General features: G+C 56.9%; 2 protein-coding genes across 2 annotated transcripts; both read right to left on the reverse strand.

Annotated features, from left to right (window-relative positions):
- Positions 1–1080: 1080 nt before the first annotated feature.
- LOC133627582 (ciliary microtubule associated protein 1A-like) lies at positions 1081–3461 on the reverse strand. The gene is made up of 6 exons (XM_062013867.1): positions 3344–3461; positions 2973–3173; positions 2753–2851; positions 2298–2419; positions 1880–2017; positions 1081–1161 (listed from the first exon to the last, which is right to left on the reverse strand). The coding sequence occupies exons 1-6, from the start codon at positions 3459–3461 to the stop codon at positions 1081–1083; spliced, it is 759 nt and encodes a 252-aa protein (XP_061869851.1).
- A 6817-nt stretch (positions 3462–10278) lies between these two features.
- On the reverse strand, positions 10279–24528 carry LOC133627583 (histone-lysine N-methyltransferase EHMT1-like). The gene is made up of 9 exons (XM_062013869.1): positions 24245–24528; positions 14952–15119; positions 14420–14564; positions 13871–13948; positions 12855–12970; positions 12014–12100; positions 11461–11536; positions 10731–10906; positions 10279–10468 (listed from the first exon to the last, which is right to left on the reverse strand). Exons 1-9 carry the CDS (start codon positions 24526–24528, stop codon positions 10279–10281), a joined length of 1320 nt encoding a protein of 439 aa, XP_061869853.1.
- Between the last annotated feature and the right edge of the window lie 387 nt (positions 24529–24915).

Below are 24915 nucleotides of genomic sequence, written 5' to 3' on the forward strand. Positions count from 1 at the left end.
GCTGGGCAGAGACAGCACCAAAAGGCAGCTAGAGACACTGAGAGAATACAGAATGTGTTTGCTCTGGAAAAGCTTTCCCACCACAGACCAGCGCTCACCAGGGCTCTGCTGCCTCAGTAGAAATGATTCCTTGCTCTGCCACGCTGCTGACAGCTCAGCCATTTGTCCCAGTGAGGGAGGGCACAAAGCACCACCTGCCTTATGCCATGGGGGGTCACCCCCTTCCAGTTCCTGCAGATCCCTTGGTCCTTCTCTATCACTGGCTGCTCCCATTTGCACTTCTTTGCAAGGAATTGCAGCCCAGGCCCTGACTGGACGGCTCTGACAGGGAGAGGCAACAGCAGCAGGGTCTGTCAGCGTCCCCTGGTCACTAACCTGACACCCACTGCAGCACAGCAGGATGCAACCTGCCTGCAGCATGAGCAGCTTTTGGCAGAAGGCTGAGAATGCTCAATAGAACCAGAGGGATGCAGAGAAACCTGAGCCCACCTTCCACAGCAAAGACAACTCAGGGGGAACGTTGCGGGAGGTGCTGGGGGCTGCTGCAGGGCAAGGGCAAGCTGGTGCCTGGAGCTGGCACTCAGAACCGTGCTCACTTCTACATCCATACATCTGTAGAGCTGGTTGTCACCCTTTTTGTGCAGTAGTTGCTTGGAGCAAAGGAGAAGCAGAGACAGGCTGTGAGGCTGGAGGCTTTATTGAATCCTTTCTTCTCTTCAAGCCCCCTTCTCCCTTCCACAGGCCCCAGCTCCCAGCCGTGTCTGCACCTTCCCAAGGTGACAGTTACCTACTCTGATGCTAAAAGGATAAAAATGTCAGAGAGACACTTCAGGTCCCAGCAGAACCTCACACAATGGGCAGCAGGGGCAGGAGAGACACTGACAGGGGGCTGTCAGAGCTCTGCCTGGCTGCCTCCGTCCCTCTGGGTGCTGTGCCCTCAGCCTCCTCCTGCAGTGCTTAGGCTGAGGCACAGGCATGAGAGGGAGGCTGCAGATGGTCTGCACGTGCTCAGCCCCTCTGCCCACAGCCCCGGGTGAGCAGATGAGAGCTTTGGGGTCTGTTGTTTCCTGAGCCTTGTGTCTAAAGCAGTAGAGGGAGTGTGTAGGGGGAGTGTCGGATGCCAAAAGTGGGAGCAGGTGCCTGGGACTTGATCAGCGTCACCTGGAAGGGAAAAGGGAGACTCTCAAGAGGTGCCCCCGGGGCCCGTGTCTGCAGTTGACTCCTCTGCAGGTGTGGCCATGGGGTACAAGCTGGTGTGTGTGCATCCCCTGTGTGTTGTGCTGTCTGGCTGTTTGCAATGGCTGCAGCTCTTCCTGCTGGGCATTTCTCCCCTTTGGGGGGAGGCCCGTCAAGGCCAGAGAAAAGCAGTTTAGGGGCAGGTGGGATCCTTTGCTCGAGTGTTGTCCGAAGGCTGCTGCAAGCCAGGATGTGGGGTTTGCTGTGGAATGGTGTGACAGGCCGGCTCCAGCTGGCAGGGCAAGCTGAGGGCTGGAGCTGAGCTGGGCCTGGCAGCTGCTGCAGGTCCGGAGCCCTTGTGTCTGCAGGCAGACTTGGCTCCATGCCCCTGCCCTGCCAGCAGATGCCCAGAGCACGAGCAAGGTCAGCTCTTGGCTCTGCGTGTCCCCTCTGCAGCGCTGTGTCCTCCTCAGGAGCCTGAGGTGTGAGCGTGTCAGCGTGGAACGGCCGAGGGAGAGGCGAGGCCAGGACGGGTTCTGTGGCCACGCTGCTGGGCTTTGGGCCCAGGCAAGGAGCAGATGTGCCGGCCCCTGCTGTGTCCCTCCCGGAAGGGGCTGGGGAGCTGTCAGAAGCCCGTTGGAAGGGATCGATGCTCAAGGGCTGGCTGTGGCAGAGAGCAGCAGAGGCGGGCGGGCTGCCTTACCTTGCCCAGGCTGTAGTCGGCCGGTCCCGGGCTCCTTCCTTGGCCTCCTGGTGCGGTTTTGGTGCCCATGGTGTACGCGGGAGCCCTCGTTTTGTAGGTGTCCAGCTGCACCTTGGGGAATGCAGCAGGCCCTGGTGTCTGTGAGAGAGGCAGGGAGGGACTGGCACAGGGGCAGCTCCTGGTGCCGGCCCAGAGGCCGGTTTGGCGGGCAGGAGGCAGCTCGGCCGCGGTGCTGCTGAGCTGTGCCGTGCCCAGGCTCTGTCGCTGGGCAGCGAGGGCTGGCGGGCGCGGGCTCAGGCTCCCGCGGGGCTGCTCGGGCTGTGCTGCCGGCTCAGGGCAGTGCCCGCGCCCAGGGGCTGCCCAGGAGAGCGGCCGAGCTTCAGCCGGGGCCGGGACGGAGCCGAGGCGCGGGGCTCACCTTGGAGAGGTCCTCAGCAAAGCTGCCGCGCTCACTCTTCCCTCGCAGGGAGTAGCAGGGGCTGGCAGGGCTGCAGGCTGTGTGGGGCCCCAGCTGCCTGGGCAGGGTGTAGGCGGCAGGACCTGCGAGGGCAAGGGGCAGAATGCGCGGTGAGCCCTGAGGGGAGAGCAGCAGCGCCTGGGAGGGAGAGCAGCATGCGGCCAGGCTGGCTGTGAGGGGCAGGGAGGGTGTCCTGCTCCCGCTCCTGCTGTTTCTGGCTGCTGCTGCCCGCGCAGGCTGTCGGCAGCTCCAAGCCTGAGCTGCTGCTCCTGCTGTGGGAGAAGCCGGTGCTCTGGGATGTCCGAGAGCTGGTGCAGAGACTGCGGCATCCTGCTGTGTCAGCTTTTCCCCAGCCCAGTTGACAGAGGCTGGAGGACACAGAGGCTGCCCCAGGGTCTCTCCCAGAGCTCCCTTACCTGGGCCCTGCTGGGTTTTGGCCTTGTGCCGGAAGGACATGGACTGCGCCGGCGCACGTTTGTAGAGGTGTTTGCAACTCTCCTCAGTGGAGTAGTCACCTGGGGCAAGGGAAACGGGCATTGAGGCTTTGGGCTACTCCTCGAAGCACAGAGAGAAGGGCAGGGAGGAGGAGCTCAGCCGCGCTTGCTTCCCCTCTGGAATCCTGCAATTAGCGCTCACCTGGCCCAGGGGTGACCTCGGTCTTCTCCTTGGGCCGCCCGCAGATGTGCTGTGCTGGGGCCACGTACTTCCCGTTCCTGGTGATGGAGGCTGGGATGTAGTAGGCAGGGCCCGGGGAGCAGCTCTGCGGGGCAGGAGCTTTGGCCCCCCGCATTGTGTAAGCGGGGGCTTTGGCTTTGGTGATGCAGTGATCCTGGCAGCCTAGGGAGGAAAGCCCATGAGAGGCTGCCTGCCTGCAGCCGCCCGTTGCCTTTGCAGCCCCAGCCCTTGCTGTGTCCTGCCCAGAGCAGGGAGGCTGAGAGCCAAGGTGGCAGCTGCATGTGCCCCAGGGGCAGCGCCCGCAAGGCAGCCCCTGGCCAGGGCAGCTCTACCTGTTGTCCCAGGCAGCGAGTACTTGGGCCCCGGGCTGGTGAACTGGGCCATGATGGGGCCGCGGGGCCGGTGGGGTCTCCAGGGGCCCACCCAGGGCCCTTTCTGAGCCTCGACCATCGCACGGGGTGCAGCTGCTGCAGCTCTCGGTCGCGCAGTGCGGTGAGAGTGAGGGCAGCAGCCATGGGGCGGCAGAGGCCTGGACAGGGGATGTGGCGGGTCCTGGAGACACTCTGTGACGTCACAGAGGCTCCTGAGGCCCGTCTGCACCTGATGGGGAGCTGGGGATGTCCCTCATGAGGTCTGCATGTCAGAAACGTGCAACGAGGGGAAAGGGATGGGCTGCTTGTGTTTAACCTTGTCACGGTTTGCCGTGACAGCCTTTTCTGGTGAGGGGGAAGGGGCTGTAAAGGTGGCTCCTGTAAGAAGTTGCTCGCAACTCTCCCCAGCTCTGAGCCAGACCCACTGCTGGGGCTGAGCCAATGAGACGCCTCCACCATCACTTTTTAAGAAGAAGCTGGGAGAGGAGGTTTCTTCCTCCATCTTTTTCTTTCTTCTGCCCCTTCTTTTTCTTCTGGCTGGTGGTGGTGCAAGGAGTAGGAACAGAGAGAGAAACAGCCATGCGGACTCCAAGGTCAGTGATGGAAGAGAGGAGGAGGTGTGCTGGAGCAGAGACTCCCATGCATTCTATGGAGAGAGCTGGTGAAGCTGGGATTTATTGTCATTTCTCTAAAGACCCCACATCAGGGGCAGAGACTCACTTTGCTAAAGCTGGCCCCAGACCAGGGGCAGCGATTCACTTCATTAAAGGCCCTGAGCCAGGGGCAGTGACTATGGCTGGAAGAGGCCGTGTCCCGAGGAAGGGACCCAATATCCACAGCTGTAACTGTGGGGAGGAACCCACGACAAAGCAGCTCATTCAACTTATGCCCAGAAGAGGCCTTGTCCCGAGAGAGGGACCCTGCAACTGCAGAAACTGCAACCGTGGCAAAGAATCCACGCCAGGGATATTCACCAAGGACTGTGAGGGACCCCGTACGGCAGAAGCCGCAGCTGTTGGGAACAACCCACACCAGAGGTGTTTGTTCAGGACTGTGTCCTGGGGGAGGAACCCCGTGTTGGAGCAGGGGAAGGATGCCAGGAGTCGTCCTGTGAGCAGAGAGAAGCGGCAGAGCCCATCTGTGAGAGACTGAGCACATCCCCCATTCCCTGCCCCCCTGAGCCGCTGAGGGGGGAGGAGGGAGAGATCTGGGGAGCAGTGAGCTGGGCCTGGGAAGAAAGGAGGGATGGGGGAGGGAGATCTTAAAGTGCTGCTTGTAATTTTCTCCTCATCCTACTCCCTTTTTGCTTTTGTTCTGCTCTGTTTCTTGTAGAATAACCTTTCCTCCTTCCCTCTCTCAGTTGAGCGCTGGAGTCTGTTTTGCCCGGAGCCGTAACTGGCAGCCAGCCCTCCCTGCCCTTGTCTCCATCCACAACTACCTTGGTGATCTTTTTACCCCCATTTCGCTGGGGCCTCTGCATCCTAACGAGGGTGGGGGTGGACGGGGGCACCGAGCCAGAGACTGTCGTGGTGCTGCTGCGCTGATGGGCCAAACCACGACAAAGGAAGGAGCCTCTGTGGTAGGCGTCCGGAAGATCTCGGGTTGTAACGTGAGAGGTGGAAGGTACAGAAGAGGTGGGCACGGGGTGGAGTGAGAGGAGGTGCGGGGAGTAGCAGATATAAGCACATGGTGTAAACAAGGGGTTGGAATAAAGTATCATCAATGCTGAGTGTGTGGTGATCCTTGTCCCCTCAGCGGGGGGCTGAGTAATCCGTGCGGGCGGCCTGGTGGTGTTGCCGCTGTCGGCCCCAATGTCATGTCGAAAAGACGTGAATAGTGATGGTGAGAAAAAGATGCAACAAGGAACAACATGAAAGTTGTAAAGATCACTTCTTCAGATCAACTCCTGATGCCTGCCATGAGCGTGTTTACAAGGGCACGTGTCCCCCAAATCCCTTCCCCAAATGCACTGCTGCATTCCACACACCACGCAGGAGTGGCACTGGGCTGCTGGGATCAGTCACAGACGTGGCTGAGGGAAACAAAGGCATCTGAAGGAAGGGATTTGACCAGCAGTCAGCAAGGGCTTCACTGGAAATGTCTGCTGAAATCCCAACAATTGCCTCGGAAAGGTCACATCAATCCCAGACATACAACAACAACAGCCCCCAGCCAACACTACACTGTGTTCTTCACTCCTGAAGGACATCAGGTTGGCACCACAGCCAGGGTCCCTACCTGGGTGTGTGAACTTGCCCGTCTGCAGCCAGCAAGGCAGAGCTTTTGTCCCCTCCTTCCCCGCGGCGGCTGCCAAAGCAGCGGCACAGCCAGGACGGCGAGCTCCCGGCCGGGCTGTGCCTGCGAAACCTCTGGCCCAGCACCTGTGGGGAGAAGGGAGATGGAGTGAAAGCCCTGCCAGAGTGAGCAGCACCACACACTGCTGCTGTCAGACTGAAATGCTGGGGCGGCTGCGGGGGCTCTGGCAGCTGGGGCACCCGGGGCCTGTGCCCGGGGCCTTGTCTCCATCTCCTGCCCCTCCCCAGCTCTCGGGTCACCAAGGGGCTGCCCCCAGCCAGGCCCAGCTCAATATTGGAGCTGCCATCAGCATCCCCGGGTGGGCAGCAGCCAGGAGACACCCCCAGAGCTGCCCAAGGGCCTCCCTGGCCTCAGGGGCAGCCCCAGGCCTCACCTCAGCCAGGCCACAGCTGCAGCACAGCCTGTGCCTCACAGCACCGACACGGCTGTGGGCAGCTGAGGGGGCAGCGACAGCTCCCAGAGCGCCCAGCAATGAACAGGGACGGCTGCCAGCCCCTGCCCAGGGCTACAGCTCCCACATGGCCCAGGAGCCAACATGGCTGGCCGGTAGCCAGTGCCCCAGGCCTACAGCTCCCACATGCCCCGGGGCCTCCTTCCTGCTGCCTGACCCTGCAGGGACACCAGCCCCTGGCCAGGCCCCCCTGACCCTGCAGCCCCATGGCCGCCTCCCCGGGGCTGCACAGGCCCAGCCCCAGGAGGAGCCAAAGGAGGAGGAGGAGGAAAATACGGGGGGAGGAGCAGGGCAGAGGGACAGAGCAGGAAAGGGAGGCAGCTGAAGGGGACAGGGGAGTGCAGGAGGAAAAAGAGCAACAAGCAGCAGCAGAGAGGGACAGAGAGAGGATTGGAAGGGCAGAAAGGAGAACATGGGATACACAGACACAGGCAGGGAGGGGGAGAGGGACAGGGGGGCAGAGAGACAGAAAAGGCACCAGGAGAATGGACAGAGAGATGGGACAGGGATAAGGACAAAGGGGCAAGGGAAAGGTGAGAGAAAGGGAGAGGCAGGGACAGAGGGCAGGGACAGAGAAGAGAAGGAAGGGAAAGCATCCGGAGAGAGCGAGGAGCAGAGGGATGTGGATCAGCAGAAGGAGGCGCAGGAGGGTGGAACAGCGATGGGCTGAGAGAGTCAGAGGAAGCTGAAGTTGCATTGTCCTGCCCAGGTACCCCTGAGGAGTAGAAAAGCACCGGTTACAGCCTAGGTTTCCTCTTGGTGAAGTTTGTCTGTCTTGGGCTTTTCAAGGGGGAAGAGAGGAAGCCCTTGGCACATTTGAGAGACTCCAAGAGGGCTCTGAATTCTGGGCTGGAATTCTGTTCCTCTGAGGGAACGGAGCGACAAGAAGAAGAGGAGAAGAAGCGCTCGAGCACTTTGTCCTTGTTGTGCCAGAAGCTGCCGCTGAGGAAGATGGAAAGGAGGACACCCGAAGTCTCCTGGATGTCCCCGTGGTGCCCACAGAGAAGGTTCCAGGGCTGGATGGGGACATGGGGGCAGGTGGGATGGGAAAGGGTCACTGGGAAGGGCACTGAGGACCTGATGGGGCCCAGTGTCTGCAGGCATCCCTCTGCAGGCACTTCCTGAAGGTCTCCCGGTGTCACACACTAGAAGCTGGTCTGTCCTGGCTGCAAGTAGATGCAGGAGCAGCTTCACTGCATCTGCCCTGTCCCCTGGGGAGCTGCTGCCTCAGATGGCTTCCTCTGGAAACGCTACTGAGGAGCTGCTGCAGTATCCAGACTCTTGTTTGTGTGTCTGCCACAGGCAGCTGAACACAAACATAGACGGGACAGCACAGAACAGACTCGTGTCTGCAGCAATGTCCCTGCCTATGTGGATGGCTTGTGGGTGCCTATTGAAACTCCCCAAATCTACCCTAAAAGCTTCAGGTGGGGTTAGCCTACTCTTTCTACCCCCAGACTGAGGTACCAGAGCACCCTGGACCCTCTTTGCAGCCAGGGAAAGGAACAGGCACCTCACAAAGGCTCTTCCCATCCCAAGAGGTCTGCAGCACAAGGCAAACAGCACCCAGAAACAGCTGATTTTCCCCCTCTTTGTAAGAACATCCCTGGTTTGGGTCCCTCACTGCAAGAAAGACATGGAGGGGCTGGAGTGTGTCCAGAGATTGGCAAGGAAGCTGCAGAAGGGGCTGCAGAACAAATCTGATGAGGGGCAGCTGAGGGAACTGGTGGTGTTCAAGCCTGGAGAAGAGGAGGCTGAGGGCAGACAGGAGCACTGACAGGAGGCTGTAGTGAGGTGGGGATCGGCCTCCAGGGATGGGGACTCCACCACCTCTGTACACAGCCTGTTCCAATGCTTAATAACCCCCTCCAGGAAAAAGTTCTTCCTCATGTCCAATCTAAAGCTCCCCTGGCACGACTCAAATCCATTTTGAGAGACAGAAAAGGCACCAGGAGAGTGGAGTGACAGAGAATTGGGACAGAAGGGAATAGGGAGAGAGAAAGAGAGCGGATGGGAGAGGAGGGGAGGGGAGAAAAAGAAAAGCATCCAGGGAGAGCGAGGAACAGAGGGCTGTGGATCAGCAGAAGGAGGTGCGGGAGGGCAGAACATTGATGGGCTGAGAGAGTCAGAGGAAGAGCTAAAAGGGGGTGAGGAGTAGGATGGAGGCCCAGAGAGAAGCTCCAGCCAGCTGAGCAAGAGAGTTGGGCAGGAAAGTGGGGACAGGCTGTGGGGGAGAGAGGGAAAATAAGGCCAGGAAACACAACATGGTGATAGAAAAAGGCAAAGGACAGGGAGCAGGAGAGGAGAAGTTGTGTTTGGGCTGTAAATGGTGGGACCAAGCAGCCAAAGCAGCTGAAAGCATTTCCAGCCAGGCCACAGTGCCCACAGTGGGATCGTCGCTTCGTCTCTCCGTAAGGGATGGGAGCTGTGTTGTTTCCTTTCCCAGGGGCACGCTGGGTGCAGCGATGCCCCGAGCAGCCGGCGCTGACAGAAAGGAACGACGCTGCCGATGCTGCCCTGGGCTCGAGCACTTCAGTCTCGGAGCCGGTGCCAAAGCCGTTCGCAGCTGCACACAGCCCCGCTCACTGCTGCTGCCCACACTCCTGCCTGTGGCTACAGGCAGCCGCCCTGGCCCTTCAGTGCTCTCCAGGAATGGCAGCGCCAGGCAGCTCAGAAACCCCACCCTGCCTGCCAAAGGCTGACAGCAGCTTCATGCTGGGCAATCTTTCCTCTTCTCAGGCCTCAGTGCTGCTCCCTCCCAGGAAAGGCTCAGGGCTTCAGGCTCAGCCCCACAGCAGAAGAGTGCCTGGGCTGCAAAGCTGCACAGCAGAACGGGGAATCAGGCTCTGCCTTTGCTTTTCAGGCTCTCTCCTCAACACAGCCCTTGAGACAGATGCTGTGCCTCAAGCACATGTCACACCCAGCCACTTGAGCAGTACTGTGCCTGTTTCTTCTCCAGCAAGTGGAGGACAGGAGGGACAATAGAATATGTCAGAGCAAGCTCCTACAGACAACATGTGAAGATTGAGAACTAAATGTTCTTTCAAGCTGGGGCAAGTACTTTTAATTGTAACACAAGAAGGAGCCGTGTTTGAACTTTGAAACAATGCCGGGGAAAAGTGTTTCTGTGACAGAACAAAATATAATGATATAGAATAGAAACAGAAAATCAAACGTGACAAGATGCTTCTCTGATGGCAGCAGGTCCCACACTGATGGAGAGCTGCAGGTCAGGCTGTGGGCTTTTCTCTTCTCTTCTCTTCTCTTCTCTTCTCTTCTCTTCTCTTCTCTTCTCTTCTCTTCTCTTCTCTTCTCTTCTCTTCTCTTCTCTTCTCTTCTCCTCTCCTCTCCTCTCCTCTCTTCTCCTCTCCTCTCCTCTCCTCTCCTCTCCTCTCCTCTCCTCTCCTCTCCTCTCCTCTCCTCTCCTCTCCTCTCTCCTCTCTCCTCCCCATATCCCCTCCTCTCCCCTCCCCTCCCCTCACCTAATCTTCCTCCTCTACTTCACTCCCCTTGTCTCGTCCCCTTATCCCCTTCCCTTCCCTTCCCTTCCCTTCCCTTCCCTTCCCTTCTCCCTGTCCTGTCCTCTTCTTCCCTTTCTCTCCCATCTCCTATCCCAATACCCATCCTCTCCTCTCTTTTCTACACCTCTCCTCTCCCCTCCCCTAATTCCCCTCCTCTCCTTCCCCAATTCCCATCTTCTCCTCTCCTCCACTCCCCTGATCCTCTCTTGTCCTCCCCTTTTATCCCACCTCCTCCCCCAATCCCCATACTCTCCTGATCCTCTCCTCTCCTCTCCTCTCCTCTCCTCTCCTCTCCTAATCCCCTCTTCTGACTTCTGTCTTTTCTCCTCTCTTCTCTCTTCCCTCTTCTCTCTTCTTCTCTCTTCCCTCTTCTTCTCTCTTCTCTCTTCCCTCTTCTCTCTTCTCTCTTCTTCTCTCTTCTCTCTTCTTCTCTCTTCCCTCTTCTCTCTTCTTCTCTCTTCTCTCTTCTCTCTTCTCTCTTCTTCTCTCTTCTCTCCTGCCCACTCTCTTCTCTCTTCTTCTCTCTTCTCTCCTGCCCACAGCCCCTTGCAGTGCCAGGGACAGCTCACCCTCTCCCCGCCAAGCCCAGCACACAGGGTGACACCCACTCAGTGCCTGTGCCGTGGAGCCTTTGCCGCCCAGCTGCTGACAGGGGCCTCCTTTGGCTTCGTGCTGCGGGACAGGGCGCGCGCCTGGCGCTTGGCCAGCGCCCAGCTCGTGTACTTGCACCTGCCAGAGCCGCATTTGCAGCTGAAGGATTTGCCTTTGACGGCCCAGAAATCCTCCTTGTAGTCGAAGCTGCGGGAGAGAGACGGAGCCGGGCTCAGTGCAGAGCAGCAGCACGGGGCAGCCAAAGGGATGGGGCAGCCAGAGCTGCAGGATGGGGGGGCGGCAGCCCGCGGCGCCGCCACCGTTTGGGGCTCGGCAAAGCTTCAGGGGATGGCGAGTGCCGGCGGGGGCACGGCCCCGGGAACACAGCGCTGGAGCCCAGCAGCTCGCAGCAGCCCAGCGCTCGTCCCTCTGCTCTCCATCCTCCCTGTGGCCCAGGGCCGGCACCTACCCAAGCTGCTCTCCAGCTCTGATGTCCCTCGCGCTGAAGAAGACCAGCCTGGGGAAGCGCACGTCCTGATGGGATGTGAAGACCCTGGCAGCGAAGACGTTGGGCTCGCAGTGATGGTTGATGAAGCGGCCGATGTTGCCATAGAAACGCGCATCGATGCAGTACACGTCTCCTGCCTGAAGTGAAACCGTTGCTTCTAAGCTTTAGGTGGCACTTCCCAAAGTGACATTTCTGCTGTGAGACAGCCCGCACAGGGCAGCACAGGCCAGCTCCCAGCACAACAGGCCTCGGCTCCCTGCCAGCCTGACCTGCTGCAGCCCTTGAGAAGGCAGCGGGCTCTGTTCAGTCTCCCAGCTCAGCTCTTTCCCAGGAACTTACAGAGCTGACAGCCCACCCAGCCGACACTGCGTGTCCACACTCGAGGGACAAACCCTGAGCAGCCCAGCTCAGGCTGCCCAAATGGCTTTCACACAAGTCTCTGTCGAGCACCAAACCCGGGGCTGGCAGCACGTGCCGCGGTGGCCCAGCGCTGCTGGGCTGTGGCCCCTGAACCAGCCTCAGCCTCGCCTCACACACACTCTCTCCTAACTAAAAGCCAGGGAGGTCACAGCCCTCCTCTAGAGGGGGATTCAGCTCCTGCTGCACAGCAGGATGGAGGCAAACGGGCTCTTTGCTCTCCTGGAGAGGCCAGAGCCCGGGTTGGCCTCGACACACCCCTCAGACACAGCACCTCATTGTCCAGGTCGAACAGGTAGGTGTCTTCACGGAGCTCTGCCTCGGCATCAGAGATCACCTCACCAACGTACCTGCGGCACACGGGGAAGGCAGCAGTGAGATGCTGGTGCCATCACAGCCCTGGCTTGCAATCTCTCCTTGTAGGAAGAGGGAAGAGAAGGGAAGGGCCCAGGCACAGCAGTTGGCCAAGATCAGCACGTGAGTCCCATTCTCCTCACATTCATGGTCAGGCTCAGGCCCTGGCTCTCCTGCACACCACTGCAGGGTCTGTGCTGTTCACAGCCCAAAGCAAGATGCTTGTGTCTGCCCTTCCTGTGTTTCCCCAGCTATTGTGACCAGTTCCATTGTGTAGAAGCTCTGAACTCACCACACTATTGCAACCCAGGAAACCCTTTGCAAACCATTTCACAGAGCCCATGGGCCAGTTTAAAGACTACAACACCTCCTGACTGAGAGCCAGCGCTCGGCTCCGTTCCAACTCGCTGGCAAATTGCAGCAGCCCCCAGGCCCTTGGACAGGGATGAGTGGGCCAGAGCTGAATCACTCACTCGCATACAAAGGTTCCTGCTGGAATGTCCTCCATGGTTCTCACGCCCCAGCCCATCTCTCGTGTGCGGAACAGCTGTAGCTGAACACTGCAAAAGAGCAAAGGAAACATGCTGATGGCAGCCCCCTGCAGGAAGACAACAGCTTGTCCCAGAGATGGGAGCAAAAAGGCAGCAACCTCCCATCACCACACAGACAAGAGCATTTCCATCCCCAGCCCTGACAGAGCTCACTCCAGCACCGCTCTGGGCACAGAATCACGGAATGCCACAGCAGTGGGGGCCTGGAAAGGAGCTCCAGAGATCATCCAGCACAACCCCCTGCTAAAGCTGAAGGTGCTCCCTGGGGCTGGGCACGTGGGACACCAGAATCCCACCCTCAGCAGTTCCCTTCCATGTGCACAGGCAGCACTCAGGGGAAGGCAGGGAAGGGCCACGGCGACTGAAGGCAGCAGAGCTCTGCAGGATGCAGGGGGAAGGCAAGGAGCTTGCCCTTGGCAAGTCACAACACCTTGAGATAAGTGCTCTGATCCTTTAGCCCTCTGCTAGGGCCAGCTCCGTCATCTCCAGCTCCCTGGCTGAAACACAAGGAAGAAACGCTGCAGCTGCAAACTTGTTGGGGTAAGAGCTGCTTGTGTGTGGCATTTTACTGAGGGAGTGTATGGGCAGAGAAAGAATCCTATGAGTCACCCTGCCTCCTGCTCAGCCAGCACTGGAGTTCAGGGCAGGATGAATGATCTCCAGGGCTGGGGAAAGCTCCCTCTGGGCTCTGTGGTTTACGGCAGGCCCAGAGGGGTTAGTGTTGGTCTTGCCAGGGGAAGCTGCGCTTGGCCCCTCCTCTCACCGGGGCCCGTTCTGCACCACGCGGTTCCTGCAGGTTCGCCAGCACGAGCACATGGGGTTGCACTCGACGATACACGGGGGGTTCCTCTGGTTGAATCCGGGCAGCAGTCGGCCGTCCTGACGTGGAGAGGCATTCAGGACTGGGTTAGTGGCTCTTCCTGTCACCCACTGTGACCAGGGCAAGCAAGAGCACAGATTGCCCAAGTAGAAACACAGCCCAGAGAACCCCAAGGCAGAGCCTCACCCCGACCTCCCTCAAAGCAGCACCAGACCTCAGCTTCTACAGGGGGTTTGGTCTGCCCTGACTGTGGCACACTCCCCACCACCACCCACAGCTGACAACAGCAAGGCACCATCTCCACTTTTGCTGCCTGGCATCACCCTGTGCAGCACCAGAACGCTGTGCATCGTCACCAGGAGCATTCTGCAGTGCTGCAGGGGACAAGCTGATGCTCAGTCTGTCTCTGCAACAAAGCCGACACTTCCCGAGCGCTAGCCCAGTGCTCCCAAGCTCTGGGAACCACATTCTCTTCCCAAACAACATTCCCCAAAGCTCCAAAAGCACTTACCCAAACCCAACCAGGCTTCTGGCAATACTGCAGTTAAGACACCTTTCCTTTGCCCTCATCCCCAAGGATCACAACAAAGTGAAGCAGGCAGAATGCTTCTCTGCTCTCCTCTCCCCTGGTTTACATATGGCAGCATTTGCTGTGTGCTTCACAAACGGAAGCTGATTTCACAGAAGGGTTGTTACATGCTCTCTAGCACGTGGCCATCACTGATGGCTGGGTTCCCATGGCAGTAACACTCTCCAATAACAAGGAGCAGCTTCCCCGAGTTCACATCTTGTTCTTGCCACACACCCCTCCGAGCTGAGACTGCAACTTGAGGCATTTTCCAACAGGGAGAGATTTGCTGTGCCAGGAGCTGTTTGGAAGGCGCACTTATCCAGCCCCAAGGCCGCGAGTGGCAGCTCCAAGCGCTGCTCTGACCCAAGAGACGCTTCTGTGTCCTCACCTGCCGGTACCAGCAGCGCCCGCTGAGCTGCCCACACAGGCAGGTGCTGGAGGAGCAGTCGTCCGCACACGCGCAGCGCTGCAACAGGAGACAAGGGCTCAGACAGGCTCACCCTCACCCGACACTTCCTCACCTCTGCTCTCACAGCCCTCAGCCCTTGGAGGACTTTGGTATCACAGTGGAGACCTCGGCCGGACGCTGCGCTCAGAGGGCGACAGCACGAGGAGGGGCCCCAAACAACTCGCTGGCTCTCCAGACACAGAACAGAGCAGAAGGCTGAACAGGAGCCACAGCAGCCAGCGCCACATGTCTGATGCTACAGCACACGGCTGAGCTCAGAGCATGGCTCAGGGCTCGGAAACAAAGACCAGCAGAACCCGTCTCCTACGGCAAGAGCTGGGCTACGGCCCCAGCTGCAATTTGCTGGCAACGTTGGGATCAGACAATCCCATCTGGAATGGAAACCCCACTCTGAGCTGCAGTGCACTGCAGCACCTCTGAATGCACAGCCCAGGACAGGACAACACGCAGGACACACAGCAGCCTCACCTGTAAATGAGTGACGTTGCTGTCAACGGCCACTGCGGAGGTGAAGCAGCTCTTCACGATGTATTTGAAGTCGCTGGGACACGGCTCACTGTCCACAGCATTGACACAGGGAATCGGGACCCGCTCGTAACCCCGGGAGATGTCTCTGCCAGTGGCACAAAGAGAAGTGTCACACAAGGAAAGCTCCCCAGAGCCATGGGCCCCTCCAGTGCCATCCTGGCCCAGCGTTACTGCCTGGGATCACGGAGCAGTCAAAGCCTGAAAGCCATTCAGGACACAACAGGGTTCCTTTGTCCCCACCCTGCCTTACAGATCGTTCTGTGTGCTCGGGAATATTCCCATTTGGAGCAGGACCTCACAAGCCACGCTCTGAATCAACAGGTGCTGAGGTCTTGCAAAGCACAAACTGCCCTCCACAGCCCTGTCAAAATCTGAGCAAGCACTTGAAGTGCTGTCTTAAGCCAGGCTCCCAGCCTCCCCCGTGCAAGGGCTCTGTTTCGTGACCCACAAGCAAAGCCAGACATCTTCTCACCTGCTCAGCACCTTCTCTGTCTGGGTAGGCCTCTCATTAGATGTTTCTTCAAGAGTCTTCTTTGTCTCCAGGGCCACCCAGACCTCAGAGCTCAGGCCAGTGCACTGGGCTGGAGTCTCACTCTCCATGTTCTTTAAATTGACATCCGAGCTAACAGAATCAAAGAGACTGCAAACGAGCAAGAGAGAAGCAGCATTCCCCATGAGAAAGCATGCAAGAGGAACATCAGCTGAATCCCATCCTCCAGCCAGCCCTTCAGCAACAAGGAAGAGGCTGCAGCACTATATAATCACAGGCAAAGAGGTGGGCTGGAAAGAGCAGGCTGCAAAGAGAAGCGGCCCATGGGAAGCTGCTGTTGGACTTGGCCCTTGTTCATACTCACCAGCCTTTGGGGAGTGCACATGGGGCTTTATTCGGAGCAGCCATGAAGGAAAAGAAAAGCCCTGGTACCTTCTTATTCCCTGCTAGCTTGGGGGAAAAAACAGCTTGAATGAAGGATGCCTGAGGCCCTTCTGCTGGGAAGCCCAGGCTGAGCACAGCCCCTCAAACCCTCTGCCCAAGCCTCCAGCAACACTCCACCGTTTCTTATCGTTCTGACAGCAGCAGCTCAGGGGTCAGAGCCACTGCCCCCAGGAGCAGGACAACGAAGAAACAAGCCTCCCAGCCCAGCTTGGGTTTGTGCTTCAACGCCAAAGGCAGGACAGAGTTTCTCCTGAGCTTGCCAGCCAGCAGCCAGCTAGAAAGGAGGGACAAGGGGAAGGCAGAGAAACAAAACAATCGGCATCAACACAGGAGGTGTGACAGATGTGAACAAACATGCTGGAAAAGGCCAGAAGCTGAGCTCCCCTAGCCCAGGCAGGCAGGAAACACAGTCTTGGCTAGAGCCAAGGGGTGAAACACCAAAGACAAAGGGATACTGCCATGGCTGGATGAAGAAACAGAAAGAAGAGGGAAGGAAAGCCAGTGTCTCTCGCCCATCTCACACCTAAGCCAGAGAAGCTAAACCTTGACTTGGAAAGAAGGAACCAACACCTTCCATGTAGAGCCTCCAGAAGAGTTCAGCCAAAGGACTTTCTTACCCAAGTACCAGACATCACTATGAGCCACCAAAGCCCCTCACAGAAGCCCCTCAGAGAATGAAACCGCACGTGTGACGATGGCGTCAAGATGACAAGTAGGTCTGGGAAATGGAGCAAATCTGTGTCCCTATTGCAGGCAGGTTGGTCCATCTGTATGGAACAGGAGGGGCCATCCCCCAGTGGCCTGGGCCCAAACACAGCACTGCCTGCTGGTCAACGCTCAGTGCTGTGGAGAACTTTCCTCCTGATTTCAGTGACACCTGCTGGTGACCCAGGTGGGTCTGAAGTGAGCACAGAAAGCTCAGGGGGCTGCCCAAACCCAGAGAAGCTACATCTCAGCTTTCTCTAGGTGAAGTACATTTGCTGGCAGCTGGAGAGACCCCTCAGTCCTTTTCTTCCTTTTCAGAGCCCAGGACAAGTAGGACACTTTCCAGAGCTGCTTCAACTGGTGCCTGGGTCAGGCTTTGGAAAACAGAACCATTCAAAATACACAACAGTGTGGATCTTCTGCCAAAGAAGGAAAGGCAATAGATTTGAAACACAGATACACTTCAGTGAAGTCAAAACACAGACCAATCTATTTTACAGCCTTTGCTAAGAACTTGCCCCAGAAAGGAGCTGCAGTGTCCTGTGATTACAGTGGGATGCTCCTGTGCTACAGGAAACCCAGGAGCGTAGGGCAAGTCATAAAAGCCACCAGAACAAGACCGGATGAGACAGGTCAGAGCACTGTCCCACGCAGGGATGGCTCCATTTGTCTTCTCCTCTGTGTTTTCACCCTCCCTTTACACCTGTGCCCAGTGGTGTAAGTCAGCAGCTACAGCCAGGTACTGCATGAATGTCCTTGTCACTGAGCACACCTGGCAGCATCAACTCACTGCACTGGTATTCCATCCCTAGCAACAGAAGGAAGGGATGGCTTTCACTCCTGAAGCCCTCCTGTCTTCACAGCCTCTGCCCCAGCTCACCCTGTGCCTGCTGAGCTCTTCTCCATGTCAGCCATTCTCTGCTTTAAGCCTCTGCTTTTTTTCCTGGGCACCAGGCTGGAGCTTCCCATTCTCCGTCTTTTCCTCTCAGACACTGCAGCAGCTGGAAAACAGAAGAAAAACAAACCCCAAGTTTGCTCAGCAATGGCAAGATGAAGAGCTGCAGAGGAGAGGCTGTCCTGGGGGGAATCACATTGGAGGGCACGATCTGAGAAAACCGCTTCCCACTCCAACAAGCTGATTGACAAGTCAACCAAAAGGTGACACACACCCCCATGCCAACACACCAAGAGCTTTCTGTCAGTGCAGAACCCACTGCAACCCTGAGAATCCTCCACAGACTCCTTCTGGCCCCTACACCATCACACACAGGATCAACTCCTTCCATTACCCGTGTTTGGCAGCGCTGCTGATGCCGCGGGAAGCTGAACAGAAGCCAACTCACTCCAACAGATACTGACAGGCCACTGGCAGAGAAGTGGCTGCACAAAATGACATCTGTCCAACCAGGTCCGTGGCAGCAGCCCTGCTGACACCAGCAGGAAAGGAAACCCTGGAGAGATTCAGTGAGCAAAAGGTGCCAGGAGAGATTTCAGTCCCTGCTAACCTGCCTCACCCCCCACTCAACCACACAGACACACGTTTGGGAGGTGGGTGCTGTGAGGGATTTTAACTCTGTCCTTTTTTACCTGTCTGGGACTTCAGGGGGGCCACATAGCTCTGGTTCCCAGGCCCTGACTGCTGAAGGCCTGGCAGACAGGGCAATGGCACTGGCCTCCCAACCTCCAGGATGATTTTGCTGCATTCCTCCTGAGATTCCTTTGGTGTGGAGTCTTGACTTGCATTCTGGAAAACAACCTGCAGTTACATTGAGCTTCTGCATTGAAACACAATCAGCAACGAGATGCAATGCCTTTCTCTCAACTATAATGACTTCCATGGAAGACAGCACCACACATTCAAAGCAAAAGCACACAGACCCTCCTCTGGCACAGAACTTTGCCAAACAACTCCAAGAGACTCCAGCCTGTTGCCCCTTCCCTGGCTGAAGGCTCCTGCCTTGGAGGGTGAGTGGCCACCTCACAGAAGCAGACTGGCAGGTCCAGAGTAGCCACAGATCATGAAAAGGATCAGACAGTATTGACACAGGCATTTGTTTGGCTCCGGAGAAGGCAAACAAGTGCATCAAAGACAGCTGTTCCCTGACACGTGCCTCGAGCGCGGCTGTCACGTCCAGCACGTGTGACACCAGCCCTGCAGACACGTTGCAGAAGAGCAGGCAGCAATGGGAAGGGATCCTTCCTTTGGGGCAGCATTTGCCACAGCCCAGGCTGACCAAAGGCTGCCCACTCTAAGCTGGGCTTCCAGTGTGACTTGATGCCAATTGCACCCATTTGTGGGCAGTCACATTCTCTAAGAGCAGATTGTCCTTAAGGGCAGATGTTCCTCAACCAAGCTGCAAGCCTGTGAAGGGCTTTCTGAACCAGCATCCTTCAGAGGTGTGGACTCTGCCAGGTCAGGGGCACAGATACCCCTCTTGGCTCCTGTCCCCTCTGCAGCGAATCCTCTGCACAAGAAGTCCGGTGCCACTCTATGGCCTTGCCGCTCCTGAAGGAGATTTCCCACAGGAGATATTGAACTGCAGCCAAGCTCACACACACACGGAATTCACAGCTTTCAGTCAGTCCCTGCACATATGGGACCCATGGATGGGTGACCTTTGAAGTTCAGGCAAGCTGACAGTCAGAGGGACAGCTCTATTGCACTAGACCCCGTACTCTTTCTTTCTCTCTTTCTCCCCATGGAGACAATAACCTCACCAACATGCCCATTAGGACCTGCCCTTGGGGTTGATGTTTCTGCCTATGAGAGGGTTGGAGCTTGCTGAGCAACCCCAGATGCTTGCAAACCACCAGCTGCCACCTGCCTGGCTCCAAAAGATGAACACAAGATGCAACAGCAACAGCAACCCCTGTGTGCACACAGAAAGCAAGCACTTCACCAGCCCCAGCATCAGAGACTCAGTTGCAACAGTGCTTAAAGGGGTCATTGGCTCTCACACCCTTCTCCAGGCCACAGCAATTCACAGCTTTGAGACCTTCCTATCATATCACTGCTGTGCTGCAACACCTGGGGGACAGCTGAGCATCACTTGCCAGGAGCTTGTCCATAATACACCGGTAGCTGACAGCAATCCACTGCATCAACCCTGAAAGACACCTTTCTCTTCACCTCACTCCAACATCAACACACCAGGTGACCTCACGTCTCCTTTTCACTCCTAAACAAAAACACAGAGCTCTGTTCTAGTCAGGGATGGCAAATCCACCAGTGAAGGTCTCGGAACAAGTTGCATTACTGTGGGCAACAGACACAGAGAGAGAACATGATCTGGTTTGCCACTGTAATGATAGAGCAATGCAAGTTGCCTGACATCTCAGCTTCTTGAATGCAAGCAAGTTGCTGACATCTCAGCTTCTTGACAGCTTCCAAGCTTAGGAGAAGCCTCAAGTTCACGTGTCATTCTTAATCTCCTTGGTGCAACTCAGAAGAAGTCTGCTTTGTTTCACAAGCAGCTCTGGCTTTCAGCAGACAGATGATGAGCAATAGAGCCAAGAGAGAAAGGCCCTTTAGTGTCTCTCATGGATCTGTTGCACAAGGTATGTTATCAATTATGTATTTAGACCAACACGGAGGAAGAGAGCTGAGGGTGGCCTTGAGACTCTGTTTTAACACCTCTGTCCCTCTGCAGGAAGAGAAAACATTGCAGGAAGGACGTGGACGCTGAAAAGCCACCATTGCTAACGCTGAAGTCAAGGTCCAAAGAGCTCGGGAGGCAATGCCTAACCCCACCCCCAGCCTGGTGACGGATATCCCCAGCAGCCAGTGTGGCTGCAGCTGCTGCTGCTGCAGGTGCTCTGGGCTCTCCTGGAGTGCATGAGAGGGATGCTTTGCTGCAGACTCTGTGTAAAGTCATTTGCTTCCATATGGCTTTGCTTCCCAGGCTCAGCATGGCCTTCAGAAATGCCCCTTTCTGCTCTCCTATGGAATGCACTGTATCTCAGCTGGGTCTGGCTGGCCACCAGCTTCACTGACCTCACAGGAAACGTTGGGGTCACCATCTACTTCTGCTTTTCCTTCCTCCACTTGCTGTTCTGCAGCACTTGCATCTTCAGCTGTGACATGAAACCCTGCAGAAGGAGGGAGCAGAAGGAGGATGAGAGGAGAAAGTGCAAGTTCCTGGCAGGACCTGGGCACCTGTGCAGAAAGGAGCACAGGCCAGACCAGGTTTGCTGCCAGGACTTGTGTTCTCAGGGAGACCCATGCTGGAGCAGTCTGCTCCTGAAGGACAGTTTCCCCCGTGGAGGACCCACGCTGGGGGCTGTACCCTGTGGGAAGGAGCCCTGTGGGAGCAGCTCATGAAGAACTGTTGCCCATGGGAAGGAGCCACGCTGGAGAAGGTCCTGGAGGACTGTCTCCCGTGGGAGGGACCCCACACTGTGGTAGGGGGAAGGGTGAGGAGGCCTCCCCCTGAGAAGAAGCAGGGGCAACATCCATCTGTAACGAACTGACCCCAACCCCCACCCCCATCCCCTGGGCTGTTGGACAGGGAGGAGTGGGAGTCCTGGACAGAAGGACTCCCCCCGGGTCAGGGACGTGTTTTAGGATTCAGGTTTTACTTCCCATTTTCCTTGCTGTGTTCTGATTATTCATTAATAAATCAAACCATTTCTCCCCAAGTTGAAGCTGCTTGGGGTGATCTCCCTGTCCTTATGTTCTGTCGGGAACCTCTTGATACATTTCTCTCTCTCCTGTCCAGTGTAGGAGGAGAATGATAAAACGACTTGGTGGGCACTTGGCACCCAGCCAGGGCTAAACCACCAACAGCACTTTGAAAGCCATTCTAGACTAAAACAACCACAGGGCTCAAACACAGCAAGATTCCTGCAGACTGCCCAGAAGCTCACACGTGGGGAGAACAGCAGCTTCTTTTCCGAACTCCCTTCCACACATTTCCATGCTCCCCCAGCAATCAATCTTTCCCAGCACACATTGCAGACCTGAGATGGACCACAGCCAAGTCTGAACACCATGGACTCACAGAAAGGTTTCTGACATGACCCCACACTGTAGCAGGGGGAAGGGTGAGGAGGCCTCCCCCTGAGAAGAAGCAGTGGCAACGTCCATCTGTAACGAACTGACCCCAACCCCCATCCCCCATCCCCTGGGCTGCTGGACTGGGAGGAGTGGTTGTCCTGGGAAGAAGGGCCTTGAAGCTCACACATGGGGAGAACAGCAGATTCCTTTCTGAGCTCCCTTCCCAACATTTCCATGCTCCCCCATCAATCAATGCCAGCAGGCACTGCAGACCTGAGATGAAACCCAGTCCAGAATGAACGCCGTGCACTCGCAGGAAGGTTTCTGACATGACAACCCATCAGCTCCCCAGGCCAGCAGCAGTGACAACACCTCACTGGCACCATCAGCCAGGTGGTGCCATGGACCTGCTCTTAGGGACTCCCGCTGTGCTTTCCCTCCAGAGGCCAGAGAGGAAAAGCATCCCAGGCACGGCCAATCAGAGCTGTGCCCCAGGGGGCCGGCAGAGCAGGTAGGGCCGATGGCCAGGAGCTCCAGGAGGGGCGACTCTCACTTACAGCACCGGGAAAGCTCCCGCCGCAGAGCGGAGGAGAGCTCAGCCAGCCAGGACAGCATGTCGGGACCCCTCGGCAGGGCGGCGCGGGGCAGCGCAGGGACCTCTCGCTCTCTTACAGCGCTCGGACGCTCCGCAGGAGCCGCGGCAGCAGCCCCCGGACGAGCGGCCGCAACTCGCCGTTGGGGCGGCAACTGCCAGCGGGCGCCGGCGAGCGCGGGCACAGCGGCCCCAGGGACAGCTCCGGCTGCCGCCCGTCCCGCGCCGCCCCCGCAGCGCAGCGCAGCGCCGCTCGCACGCCTCACACCTTTCCTGCAGCAAAGATACCGCGGGCACCTGTGCTCACACTGTCACCACGCACCCAAAGAGCAACTTAATTCCTTCTGGCTTGAAAATCAGTCCCAGACTGTGACTATTACGGCTCCCATTGCCCAGGGACAGCATGACCCTAATGCTCCTCAGGAGCTGATAAAGATGAGTCCACTGGTGCTTCTGGAAAACTACAGAGCAGGAGAAACTCTCAGCAATGTCACAGGGTGTGAACAATGATAGGAAAAGCCACCTTTAGAGCAGGAGAGGAAACAGCCAATTGCAGTTGGGAAAGTTCCACTCTGCTGTAAATTAGATATAGATATTAGATATAGATATTAGATTAGATACCAGTCAAGGTATTGAGAAGGGCAAATTCTCTTCCCAGCCCATAAAGCTCAAGTAAAAGCCATAAACCTTCCTGCAGAAGGTGGAGTCCAAATCTCAAATCTTAGCAAAGGCTGTGGGAGCTGACAGCTCTCCTTATCCAGCAAGAGAAAGCTCCCTGGCTTCAGAACGGGATGTTCCTCACACCCTGTGAACCTTTCTCTCCTCCTGGCACTCCAGAGGAGAGGTGCAGAAGGAGTTAGAGCTAGGAGAGGGACACACAGCCCAGTCACGCAGCTCCATGTGGCATGGCACCAGCTCTCTCCATCTCTCTTGCCTCTGAGAACTTGGAGGTACTTCCCACAGGGATTGATCCAAATGACTCTCCTGCAACCACACACTGAAGACTGACATCTGTATGTTGAAGTTGCCTCCACTTCCAGTCTCTGCTGCAGGTTACCTCCCCCTTCCCTCGGGCACTTTCCCCAAGGAAGATCCACATTTCACACACACACACACACAGCTGCTCTCAGAGCAAGCAATGGGGGCTGGCATGGCAAAACTTGCAGTGCTCTGAAGGATTACACTCCATCTTCTGCCTTCTTTAACAACACTCAAAAAGCCAAACTACAACTATCTAACGAGCTCCTAAAGCCCAACCAGCCCTTGCTGTCTGTTGTCAGGGTCATGTTCCACTAGGGACCTGGCTTCAAGTCAAGGGCAAAGGACAGTCCCCATTAACTGCCCTGTGGTCGCTCACCCACACCCCAGCACAGCTACAGGGCTGATGTGCTGAAGAAGAGCAACGTATTTGGCTACCAGCTCTCCAGCAGGGACTGATCCTGACAGCCTTGTTCCTTGCACAGTGCTGATGGCACCAAGCTCAGGATGCTTCTGCTGGAAGCACAGACTTCACCTAACCCTAACCAAGCCCAACCAGGATCCTGATCCTCACACAGACAGAGCCTTAAATATACACACCTTAAGTTATCCTGGAAATGAAACCTCAATAGGGTCTTAAAACCAGCTTAAACCTGAAATCAATCTGACATCACTTAACACTGAACCAGCCCAAAACCCAGCAGTGCTTTAAAAATTGACCATTCATAGTCCTAAATGGGCAGGATTTGAACTCAGCCTAACCTAGCTGAAACCCCAACATCCTAACCTAGTCCTGACCCTACATATACAGCAGTTCAATTCATCCTACACCAGCCCTAATCCCAGGGGGTACAAACCCAGGCCTAACCATAAATAGACAGATTTAACCTCATCCTGACACGGTCAAAACCCCCATGGGACTCCAACTCGGTCCTAACCCTAAACAGACAGGATTTAACCTAAAGCCCAGCAGGGCTCTAAGCCCAGCGCAGCTGTAACGCTCACCCAAGGGGATGCTCAGCAGCCAGGGTTGTGTCTCCACTGAGGCTCAGTCCCAGTTTAGGGAATGTCACAGCCCCAGCTCAGGGCTGATCCTCTCATTTGCTGTGACTCCCTCCTTACCAAGCTGTCTCTCCTCCTCCAAAGGCTCCACCTCTTTCAGGAACTCCTGCCATTGTCACTGCAGCACTGTCCATTGTTCCTGGGACAATGCTGATGCTGATGCTCTGTCCCAGGCAGGCAGCTGCTGGAAGCGGGTGGCTCTGAGGTGAGCAGGGACACTGTGATGCCTGAGGGGGGCTTTGTGGGGATGGGATGATCTTCAGAGGGATGAGGTGCAGCTGGAGGGAAGCCCATAAAGCCAGGTTTGGGGTCAAACCACTTTTCCCACACACTGCTGTCCCAGCCAGACACCCTCTGTTTGAGGCAACACCCGCAGCACCTGAGACATTTCTACAAGCTGGGATGGAGATTCCCAGGGTCAGAAGCACCTTTGCTGCTGCTTGCACAGAAGCACTGAGCCACCTGCCTGCCTGTGAGCCTTTGCAGGGCCCAGCTCACAGCAGCACGGCCTCGGGTCTGCTGCTGCCCTGCACCCTGACACAGGCCGAGACGCCGGGGCTGTGCAGACACCGACCCGCTCTGCGCTGGGGCATCTCCCCCAGGCTGCTCAGAAGGGGCTCCACACGAGCCAGGCGTCCTGAGAGCTTCAGCCAGAGTGTCACCACCACCTCCAAAGCACCAGTGAACATCTGGTACTTGGCCAACTCCTTGGGGCTGCAGAGCTTGCTGATCAAGAGCTCCAGCTCCTCCCCAAGAGCATGACTCCTCTTCATTTTGTCCATCAGGCTCTCCCTGGCTTCCTTCAGGATCTCCAGCTTGTGGGTCAGGCTCCAATGAGCTCAGCCCGTTGGAAGGGAAACATTGCCAGAGTGCTCATCACCACCATCACCCGGGTCACAGGGATGTCAGCAAGAAGCTGATATGGCCACAGGGCCTGAGGAGCAGGGTCACGTCAGCAACAGCTGACAAAGAAAACATTGAGGAGGAAACAGAAAACTCCACGTGCAGGTGACAAACTGAGCACCTGATCAGATTGCATGAAGAGGTGTTTGCTCTACCAGCAATGAACATTTAGGGAAGAGATGTTTGGTTTGTTGGGCCGTATTCTGACCCCCCCATTTCTAGAAAGTGTCTGAGGAACAAGAGCTACAGCCACATCTCCTGCACGG

The sequence above is a fragment of the Colius striatus genome, chromosome 22, assembly GCF_028858725.1.
Source record: "Colius striatus isolate bColStr4 chromosome 22, bColStr4.1.hap1, whole genome shotgun sequence".
NCBI lineage: Eukaryota > Metazoa > Chordata > Aves > Coliiformes > Coliidae > Colius > Colius striatus.